This window comes from Phlebotomus papatasi, chromosome 2 (genome assembly GCF_024763615.1).
Source record: "Phlebotomus papatasi isolate M1 chromosome 2, Ppap_2.1, whole genome shotgun sequence".
NCBI classification, from domain to species: domain Eukaryota; kingdom Metazoa; phylum Arthropoda; class Insecta; order Diptera; family Psychodidae; genus Phlebotomus; species Phlebotomus papatasi.
In genome coordinates, this window is record NC_077223.1 from 75,163,690 (window position 1) to 75,175,756 (window position 12,067).

Consider the following 12,067-nt stretch of genomic DNA (forward strand, 5'->3'; position numbering starts at 1 on the left):
TTTACAAAATATTTTTTTCTGTAGGGTAAGTGTGCCAAATTCCGGCCAGCTTGCAATTCCGGCCAGCTTGCAATTCCGGCCACCTTTTTTGTTTCTTGAATATCCATGAATTTTTAATTTTTACTTACTCTAAAGATTATACAATGCAAAAGAATAGCAAAAAATGTAGCTTCGACAAGCGAGATGACGCGAAAAAGATATTGGAAAAATTTACGTAAAGCAAGGAACCATGAGAATGAAGGTGGCTGAAATAGGGCACCAAAGCTATGTGTACATTTTTATTCATTTTAAAATGTATTAAGAAAGATTTTAGAGTAAATAAAGACGATAAACTGTCTACAAGGTTCCAAGCAACACGCCTTAAGAAGAAGGAATAAAAAAAATCAATTTGTATTAAAAATATTACATTTCAAACTTGAGACTTTGCCGCTTGTGTGCAACTATGCCGAAATTTGGCACACTTACCCTATATGCTAAATTTAGTTCAACGAACCAACTGTGAAAGTGATAATAAATTGTCTTATGAAACGCTTGTATTATGTTGTATAATTTTGCATTATAGGTATTTCTTTTGTTCTAAAATTTAAAAAAAAAACTACTAAAACCATATTAATTTTAACATTTAAATTTAACATTGAATTAAAATTTCCGAGCATGTAAGGTAAAGCGCCCTCGCTCGACCGGTGCCTCGTCTCGACCGACAGAGTTTTTTTTATTCAATTTATTTATATTTGCTGTAATATTTAGTTTATGATCTAACATTAATAGGGCAATTATTACATAAATAATACGAGCAAGCGACAATTTCATAGAAATTGACCATCAAACCGATCAAACATTCAAAAATTGATTCACCGGTCGAGTCGAGGAACCCGGTCGAGTGAGAGCACTTTACCTTATGATACCAAAATAACTGGATTTTGTGTAAAGTGTGGCAAAAGTATGTTAATTTCTGATTTGATAAATATTTTTTCATAATTTATATGGAAAAAATATTCTTTTGACAAAATTTTGACAAAATCTAGATAACCTCTGGTTTTCTAGAGTTTGCTAAAAGGATATAGCAAACTTTTAACAATCTAGTGACAATTTTTCTTTTCAGGGTTCAGTAGAGTTCCTCAAATTTGAACATTTGGGGGGTATAGATGACATTTCTCACTCCTCAAATTTGAACGATATTTTCAAAAACGTAACGGAATTCATGTGAAATCCACTTTCCGTAAATTAAGATAAACAACTTTAGAGAATACATCAATGTAATTTATTGTGAAATAAATGGAATTTGTTGCGGAAGTTAATATAAAACGATAATATTGAGGAAATACCAGAGAAAAATGGCACTCCACGCAAAACTTTCTTCACATAACCTCAAATTTTACATTTTGAACTCAACTGTCGTTCAAATTTGAGGAGTTCAAATTTGAGGAACTCTACTGTATATATATAGAGGAAATTGAGATAGTTGTGTAAACACTGACATTTCTCTTTAAATTAGATATTAGACTTACGACTAGACCTATATGAATTCATACATACTATAAGGACCAATAATTAATGTAGAAATAAAATTCAGTGTTTGCAAACTACTCCATGTTTACTACTGCCCTAGTTTCCCCTAGGTATTACACGAATTATTTTTTAGACATACCGAGTATTTTGGAATAACATTACCAATGGAACTTAGACAATAGACTAAGCTACCAATTCTTTTACAGCACTTCTTTATAGTAAGGTCTTATCTTTATCGAAATTTATTAATAGATTCATTTAGCTTCCTTTTTAAATTATTTGTCATATGCTTTTATTAAAGGTCAAAGACCTAAATCCAAATATGTAACGGATATACATTTTTATGGTTTATCAAAAGTACAATTAATTTTCATTATCACATGTTTACAGGAAAATTAAAGTCTGTTCTCCGATAACAAAATGACGAATTGTTTATAATTTTGTGAAACTCAAAATTGAGTTTATATAATATATTTGGTTTTCCCGCAAATTTATTTTATTTTTTCCCAAACTGTAATACTTGTTCTTAGGCTTGAATTTTCTGCTGATATTTCAGATTTTGCACAATCATCCAGGCCATCAAAAAAAAGAGGAATTTAAATAAGAATGACTCCTTAAGATGAAGGTTGAAGTTCAAAGAAACCCCATCAAAAGGGAAATATTGCCCTCGATGTTTGGCCATTGGTTTTATTAAGTGTCAAAGTATGTGGTGCATAGATGGGAAGGTGGCAATTTTCACCATGAGCTAAAAGGAAGAGGATATCTTGTAGGAACATCCACATCACCGATGTGTATCCTCCCACCATTGAGAACATGATGCTTTGATAAGAAAAGCCAAAGTTTACGGCGCATCAGCATGAAGAAGGGTGAAAAAAACATTCAATGGCATCCCATCAACGGACCATCACCAGGAAAATTGTCACCACATTCCACTGAATCCCGACGACCTAAGGGTAGAAAATGCGTGTCTGAAGGATTCGTTGAAAAAATTCGCATACAAAGTACAAGAGAGGGAAGTGAAAGATGGAATTTGGTAAATTGCACACGACATTTCAGTGCTCGATACGAGAGATAAGTTCAAGAAAGCACAAAGAGGATGGAGGGAATACTGGGTCAGCAACTATTGCATCATCAGAATTGCCCTACCCATTCCCCAATCGGATAAGACACGAATAGTTAGTTTAGGACTGAATGCCAGAAATCACCAATTCAGGGATTATGGGTGGTGGTTTCCGTGAAAATGTGAAAATTCCGTTTGACCGAGAAAATTCCCTAGCCATTGTTTCCTGTGCAAGAGCCCCCATCCCATCCAACTAGGACTATTGAAGGCGACGCAAGACGATCAGGATGTTGAAATAACCCACCCAAATGCTGGTCCTGCACAAATTGTGAGCCAAAAAGGGTCGGGACAAGGAGCACTAATAAATATTTTCCACCGGAATTTCCTCACCGTTCCCATGTATTATTGGCCAAATTTAAATGATATTTCTGCGGCATCGATGGCACTCCAATTGGGAATATACGGTCGGAGGCACCGGAATTCCATATAATTCAGACTTACGGGACATTTAATGGTCAAAATGTGGCCAGGAAATACTATAATAACAATTCTTTACCTAATCGTTTGAATTATCCTTCTCAGAGGCAACCAATAAATTCAAATGGGAGGCTCTATTGCTTTCATTTGGATATACGGATAGTTTTTCGAAAACTTTCAGTTGTTTCTTTGCGACTGGATATTGTCTGTGAAATCAAATACGGATTTGAGAGACTTTATGCTATGAAAAATTTATCATTTTTATAGGTCGTTATCGTATTTGCATTTCCTTATATCTGAGTTTTAAGTTTTTAAATCTTATTAACCTCAGCTGGATTTAAGAAATCGTAAGTTAACCCATTCCTTACCATGGTATTATACATCATACGCAAATTAAGTGATTTTAAATGATTTATTCCTGGGCAATTGCTATCCGAATTGCTGTCGGGAATGGATTTTGTGTAACTTTAGTCCTTCAATTACGGAAAATTCGTCATCCCGTCGAATTTGTTAAAATTGGCCTCTTTGCTCTTTCCTGATTTGAATTCTAGTTGCCAATTTGTTTTCTTGGATATTTACTCTATCTAAATCAATAGAGTTTGTAATGAATTAATGCACAGAATTTAAATTCAGTGATAGTTAAGACGTATGTTTGACAGGGGCTCCCCGCGCCCCCATAATGGATAAAAATTATTTCTTTTCAAAAAATTCATATATTAATCTGTAGCAAACTAATCCCAAAATAGGAACATTCTATCTCAAGTATTTCTTCTGGTACATTGACTGAATGGGTTAAAATTCTAAGACTACTAAAATAAGGTAAAGTGCCCCTCAAGTCAACCGGTTCATCAATTCGACCGGAAGAGTTATTTATTCAATTTATTTATATTTGCACTAATATTTAGCATATGATCTAACAATAATAGGTCAATTATTCCGTAAATAAATACGAATCAGTGACAATTTTATAAAAATTCACCATCAAACATTCAAATATTGACCCACCACCGGTCGAGTCAAGGAACCGGTCGACTCGAGGGTACTTTACTTTGAATGTATTTAAATCAAGCTAAATATTATATAACGACGGTATGTCACATTCCAAAAAATAATCAAAAACTAAAAACGGACAATACAGATATTACGTCAAATGTTCTTGTCTATCGCATTCTAGTTTCAGTTTACCGGTTTATGCTATTTCCGTTTACCGATTTCTAGCTTCCCAACCAATTGGGTGATGGCTTCAAATTCGATTTTTCAAATGATTTCAAATTTGTTTTTAACAGGTTATAAGTACGATCTACAAAATTTTTGAAGTTTTGATTTTAAAAAGACGTTGCATTAATTAATTCTTACACATCGTGCACAGCGCACGGCCTATTCGACACATGTCATCCCTGTCGATGGTTGTGTCTCACCAATCCAAATTCTTTATTCCTTTCAAGCGCCCAATGCCTATCATTCTAAGTCGGGCGCTGAGGGTTGTTATATGGTTATCTTATTGCTTATGGCAATTAACATCAGTACTGTAGTAAGTGAGCATCAATCACCGTGGACAGTTCACTCTAAGGAAGTTGAAATAAGGGTGACAACCTCAGTTTCCCATTTCCCCTGTATAAGTGTTTAATTTTATTTAGGTGAGCCCCATCAGAGCTTACAATAAAGATCTTTGATGTATTGTAACAAAGTTTATTTCTAAAAAATGGCAAAAAAATTGAATAATAGAAATAATACTAAATATATTTTGAGAAGGATTTCCGCTATAAATAAAGGTTATGTTACTCAAGTTAGGATAGATTTATGAGGGTTGCTTGAGAACCCCATACTGTTATCATTCACCATTTTTCATGTGGATCTCATAAATGCACCAATGAGTGATCAAAGAATGAGTGCTTAACTATCTTTTCTAAAACGTCAAATTTGCATAATTATTTTTCATCATCAATGACTTAAAATCGCAATACAAATAAACCCTTGTGTAAGATTTGTAATTCTGCATCCACCGCCGTCTTAGCGTTGATAACCAATCTACTCCGGAGTAAAACGGTGGTAAAACCCCATCTCAGATCTCAAGGAATTATTACAAAATATTCTACAGCGTTGTGATCAAAATTTATATTACCTGCTTGTTTAATATCAAATATTCCATAGTCGTAGAACTCAATCAACGTAATGAATACGTCGACTTAAATCTTGCAAAGAACTTGGAAAAGGAAATCAATAAATGCATTGCAATTATAATATTTATTTTTCTTAATTATATCTTACAATACTTCCATAGAAAATTATATTCATTATTTTGAAAGCGTATTTGACTGTTTCTTTGTGCAATGTTGGAAGACAATATGTCAATGTGATCGAAGGAATGCTGGTAATCATTTGTGAGGATAGAAGATCTACCAATTGCCCATTAGCCTCTAATTGCCAATGCTGGTGCCACTGTTGTGGTAGTAGTTGTTGTTGTGGTCGTTGTTGTTGTCGTCGTAGTTGTTGTAGGCGTAGTAGTTGTTTCAGTTGTTGTTGTTGGCGTAGTAGTAGAAGTTGTAGTCGTTGTAGTAGTGGTCGTCTTCTTCTTCTTCTTCTTGCGGATTCTCTTGCAACGTTGATTGACGCAAGCTAAGCCAACGCGACAAGGTGTCTTAAAGTCGCAATTTCCACCTTAGACAAAAACAATATCTAATCAGGACCTTCTAATTTATAAATTATTAGATTTCTTTCAGGTATCTTCATGGCCGGAAACCCTAAGACAATCATGTGGATGAGCGCCTTGGTCGCCAAAGATTTCTCCAGAATCCTCTGTGTCCTAACGCAGAGGATCTACTCTTTACTGAGATCTAATATGAACTAACTCTTATTACTAAACCTCTCACGATACCTCCGCCATCCTTCCCGAAGAGGTGACCCATAGGCTATCACTAGGAATGTTTTTAGAAGAAATTGATTCCGCCCCGAGATATGTACATTCGTGATGTCAATTCAAACATCAACGGGAGTTTAACCGTTGCGAAGAAAATAGTCCTAATAAAATTTTAGAAAACACTGAACTTACCGACTGTTTGCTTAGGAAGGCAGCTTCCCCATTTACAGTATCGATTGTAGTGACTACACTCAATCAAGAACGGAATGCATTCAAAATGCTTTACGGCGGTTTCTGGATTAGGTGCTCCAGCTTGAATTGAGAAGGAGTTTTAGAGACTTCCTCTAATCTGTCTTTGAAAGATACTCACATGTCTCCTCGAAGGATGTCAAGGAGAATAGAAGCACCACAACCAGAACTGGAAGTACTGAAGACATTTTCGTTGCTTCAGTGTAAATATCACTGTATCCCCTCGAATTTCATCGAGTCTTTTATACTAATTTCATATCGCAAAATGTTTATACTTTTTGCCAAATTGCCGCAAAAAAAAATTAGAACAACATCCATAAATAATGTAAATCAGAGACAGGACGGAATGGAACAAAGGAAAAAAGCAAGAAAGATTGAAAGCCCTAAATGACTTCATTATTGTCTCTTTAGGACTTATCAGGTGGAGATTGCGGTAAATTAATTGCTCAAAAGACACTCTACTAACACGTAAGTGGACAAATTATTTTCCATCACCTCCCTTATCGTGGCATGGGCAATTGAAATTTGCCTCCTTCGCTGGTCGCCTCCTGGCAAGACGCACCACACTCCATATAGAAAGTGTGGTCGATGTTTTTTGTTGTTGCCACTGCACGAGGAAGAGTATCACGACTTTGGTATTGTTTTCAATTTTCCAATTGTTCTCCTGACGCTCCACATTTGTCACAAGAACTCTCCGCCGGTGACTGTATTCCTTTCACGAGGAACAAACCCGTGGTTCAACAATGGAGCAAGAGGAGGGTTCCACAAGAGAGGCTCCATCAACAACCAAAAAAAAAATCAAAAAAAGATAAGAAAATTGCTAAATGGCGGTTTATATATTTCCAAGTGGTATTATGATTTTGGTCAGAGAATATTTTTCTTAACTTACATACTCTTGTCTCACACCCATGCAAAGTTGCATCCATCCCAGAAGATGTTGCAACCAAGAGTCCAAAGAGATGAAGAAGACGCGGTCCCCCGAGATCATGTCGCGCTTCTTCTTTCGCCTCCTCATTCTTGCGGCTGCTCGTCGTCGTCGTGTTCCCGATAATTTATACATTTCGCTATCAATACACTCCTCTCTCCTTTTTTTCGACTGGTGTGTACTCGAGAAATTCACTCGCGGACTCTTGCTTTTATCTCTTGTCTCGCAACTCTGATTTTGTGAGCTCCCGTCGCTACTGTGTTCTCCAGTATTCACATGAAAAGTTGCATACGACGCCATAACTCATAACTCTCGCTTGTTATACATTTGTCCAGAGATTTATTGCTTCAGCTTTTGCGAAACACCCTCAGCCCTTCTGTATATCGCAATCACTGGGAAAATTGACCGTGTGCACTTCCCGCCGAAAAAGCTCTAGGCAGAATCATAGAGATACAGACATGATCACAGGTTGATGGTGCAGCTTTCTCCTATGTTTAAGATAATATTGCAGAACTTAATTTTAAATCAATATCTGTATACTAAAGTAGGTTCTAAATAGTTGGTCATGAAAAATAATCTAATGCCTCTTATATAACCGAGATTGAGCCAAGACAAGGTTTAATGTAATATTGGATATTGCAATCAGATTGTTAATAAGGTTAAGAAGCTCATCAGTTTTATTTATGTTTGATGGCATTTTATATTGTAACAAGAAGTTAAAAGTTTTTTAAATAGATCAAAAATCTAGATATAAAGACGAATTTTGGATTTATTTTGAAAATAGTCTAGGTTTTTGTACAAATTTAAATACAAAAATCAGTGCATTGCAAAAAATAACGAAAACCTTTGTTCGCACCCTTTCAATATTCAATATCATGTTTTTCCGTTTTTCTCAAAATCGGAAAATTTGCCATTTTGAATTTTCAACGGTCAAAATTAAATTACTTTGGACAAGGGCTCAATTTTTCAGTAGATTTATTTAAATTTAGATTAAATGGAATGGATTGGAATCAACAGTTAGTTATATTTTTTTGGAATTTTTCTATTTGACCTTATGCTTGTTCCACACTCTTAGAAAAGTTTAGACGTGATTACTAATGAAAATTAGTTGTTCGGGCGATTATTATCAAATCTATTTAAAATAGTTCTTATATTCTTAAAACATTATACTCATAATACATTTATTAGTAGTGAGAATATAAGACAATATTTACGTGGATAAGTTGCGGCAATTATTTCATAATGCTTTCATACAATTATATTTGCTTGTGTTAATTAAATGAAATCATTATCCCAACTAATATTGGTCACTAATTCCTTTTAGTTCTCACAACCAATGTAAATAGATGGGCCTATATTTTCATAAAGTTATGACTACTTTTCCAATAGTAAAGAGTGGTTTTTATTTTAGTAATGCGTTGAAGTTCTTTCGAATTTTAAGCAACTAATAAGAAATATGCATCACAATGAATGCTATATAGTAACCACAACTAATATGATATAGTTATTACAGCTAATAAGATGGGTATCAACCCCATTTATTTAGTAATTGGAACTAATATGTTATAGTACCCATTACTATTTTGATTTAGTTGTGATAACTAAATGAAAAGGATACTTTAACTAACTGTGGTCAACTATTTCATTTAGTTACCCAAACTAAATATATAGTTGGGTCTATATTTACTATATTTTATAGTTCTAATAACTGCATATGAGCTTGTACGAACTAATTTTTTCTAAGAGTGCCGAGCCCTTAATCATCAATCCATTGGTCAAACAACCGCAATTGATTTATTTTTCTCGAATATTCTTTTTTTTTTATTTGTGCGTAAGAGTGTTGCTTATTTAAAAAATTTTCAATTTTATATCACTTTTCTGCTTTGTGAATCAATTTTATCGGTAGTATACCGGCATACACTCAATCTTGTGAAAGATAATTCACGAGGAACTCTATTTCATGAGTTCGAGCATTCAGCAAAGCTGGGACACTTTGCTATTCCTTTTAACCTATCAACTTTATTATTTTCTTGTTTCAGACACATTTAGAATATTTACGCAAGAATTTCAGAAGCTCGTCTAACACCAGTTAAAGCTGTTTCAAACAGAGTATGAGTCTAGTCCAACAGAGCTTTTTTTTAAGGAATTTAACAAATCTGATGAATTAAAAAAAAAGTTTTATAACCATATAAACTGTCGAAAGTCCTTAACTAAGTATACTCAATAAAAGTGATTTTTGTGTCCTTAATATTAACTACTTAAATAAGGGCTTTAATTAAGTGAATTTATTAAGGCTGAGATGTGCTGTATTTTTGCGATTTACCATAAAGCGTTGCTTTCTTTTATTTTTGTACACTTTTTTTTAACGAAATAGTTGGATGTTCTACAACTCCTTAAAATTGAGTAATTTATTTAAAAAAAAAATATTAAGGGGAAAAGAGGGTATATTGAGCTGGGGCTACATTGAAAACGCTATTTTTCGCATATATCTGAAAGAAGTTGAGCCTAGCTGTAATTTAATTTATATCCTTAATTGTTTTATTTGTTTTATATATTGAAATATCATTTTTAAAGTTCAACTTTTTTTTAGAATTACGCGAAAAAGTAGCGTATTCAGTAGTCTTAGGTCAATATAGCTACAGCTGCCCCTTTTAATAAGTGCTTAATGCTTCTTCTTCTTCTTCGCTTTAAAGTTTTAGGCCGGACGTTCTGACAACATCCACACAGCCTTAGTACTTAATGCGTTATGGGGTCTACATACACACTAGAAGCAGTTTTCGTCAAAAATCGTCCTTTTTTAAATTCTGACGTTTCTGCCTACAATAAGAGAAATTTTCTTTAAAAAGGCATTTTTTTTAAAGAAATTTCTACTAGTGTGTAGAGGCCATTAGTCAGGGAATAGAAATCACCTAAACTCTTAAAGAGAGCTCGCTTGGTCATGTGGTTTGAATCCCCTTTAGATTCCCAGAGAATTTTACGCATTAATAAATTTTAAATCTTCATAATTTAATTTAATAAATTTTATATTGTGTTGTGTTATTATATAAGAAATGTTCCTTAAATAAAGTTACATACTTGTTAAGAAGAAGTTTTTGAGATTTGGCTTGGCAAAACTTCATATTCTAAAAAGTTGGGCACTTTAGAGGTCTCTTTAAATATTGAGCAACATAGCTCATATCGAGAAGATCAATCATTTAACAATTGGACAAGAAGCTGTCATTCTATCGGGCTACCAAGATAGTTTAACCTGATGGGGAGACGGACAAAAAAAGCACTCGAAGCAGTAAAAGTCTGTCCATCATCCATATAGACTCATAAAAAGAGGAATGAGTCACAACAATCATAAATAATACACTCACTTTGCCACTTGCGTGTAAAAGAGCGTATAAAATAAATAGCCATTTGGCCTCCGAATACTCCATACCTCAAATACGAAAAGACGAGAAACCCAAGAGGAGAAGCACGAGATCACCAACTTATTTATACTGCACTTTATCGATTAAGACGCCAAGTCATTGTGCATTGGAATTACACAAGAAAACACTAAGAAGTTCTCTCTGGAGATCGTCCCCACATATAATACAATTCAATTGATAATTGATTGAAGATCTCTCTCCTTCTTTCATGTCCATTGTAACCAGGAGGAGTAAAAACCATGAATTGAATTTCTATATATACATTTCTTATGGGTCAAAACAGGTGGGGTTTTTTACTTGAATCTGCCCAGGTATAATTTGCTGTGTGTAATCATAAAGAGGCATTTAACTGACATTTTCGACAGACGATTCACTCTCAATTTCCTCCATGGTTGATTCTTCCTCTAATTGAAAGGACGAATAGGTAGAAAAAGAAGGTATTTTGTGACTTTGGATACAGTAATTTGCCATATCGATGAATATCTCTATTCTTCGGCGAGAACACCACAATGAGATACATTGGACAAGAAGAGGAGGAACAGAAAATTGAGTGTCATGATTAGTCTTATGGATAAATTCTGACATAATTTTGGGAGTTGCTCTCGCAACACGCGTGTTCACCTATGATAATTGACATAGGAAGAGCAAAAGCCAGAGAACGGAAAAAAAAACAGAATTTGAATGGTTTTTAATGAAGTGGATTTTTACAGGCCACAATCAATAGATGCATAAGCCTATAATTGATGACCCCACCGAGGTGTCATTTGCCCCCGCTTATAAGTGACAAAAGAACAGAACCAATTTTCTTAATTAACCTCTTTCACGTTTCTCCTCACGATTGCTCTTATTTGCCATTCCGAAAAAGAACATTTTTTTCTTCAACTTTGGGTCCGACAGGGAATTAGCGCGAAAAAAAAAATATATATATATTGAAAAGATTCCTAAATGAGAAGACGTGAGATAGTAATTGTTGGAAAAAATCATCTTCACGACCTTCTGGGAGTATCTCATAAAAATATTCCTCATCCAGTCTTTTGGAGAGCCCTTGACGGTATCTGGACGATGGCGAAGGCAATATAAATGAAAATATTTACGAACAACTTGAATTAGATATTAAAAAGTGAAGAGAAGGAAATCTCTTGAAAGAAATTCATGTGAGACGAACCGGAGATGAAAAATAAAATGTGCATTTTGAGGGATGTGGGGGCTCTGAAAAAGGGGGGCAAAAGCCACCATCCAATATGTATGCGATTGAATGAATAAAACAAAAGGAACTCTCTGCATAACCCACGATGCGTATTGGAGACCATTTTACAGGGTAATTCAAAAAAAATTATTAGAATTTTAATTACACATATTTTTTTTTATTTAAGGAACATTAAAAAGATATTTTGAAAAATTAACTTGAAATAACTAAAAAATTGAAAAAAAAGCAAAAAACAAACGAGCAGTAAGAAATTCTAAATGGGCAGTAAAAAATTAAAAATAAGCAGTAAAATATCTAATTGTGGTCAGTAAAAAACTTAAATCCTTACAAAAATGGGCCTAATTTATATATTTAACATTTAAAATAG

At 34.1% G+C, this 12,067-nt stretch overlaps 1 protein-coding gene across 1 annotated transcript; it reads right to left on the reverse strand.

Moving 5' to 3' along the window:
- Positions 1 to 5,271: 5,271 nt before the first annotated feature.
- LOC129804374 (integumentary mucin C.1-like) lies at positions 5,272 to 6,454 on the reverse strand. Its single transcript, XM_055851627.1, has 3 exons — positions 6,274 to 6,454; positions 6,096 to 6,215; positions 5,272 to 5,704 (listed from the first exon to the last, which is right to left on the reverse strand). Exons 1-3 carry the CDS (start codon positions 6,338 to 6,340, stop codon positions 5,457 to 5,459), a joined length of 435 nt encoding a protein of 144 aa, XP_055707602.1. The 5' UTR covers positions 6,341 to 6,454; the 3' UTR covers positions 5,272 to 5,456.
- Positions 6,455 to 12,067: the final 5,613 nt, after the last annotated feature.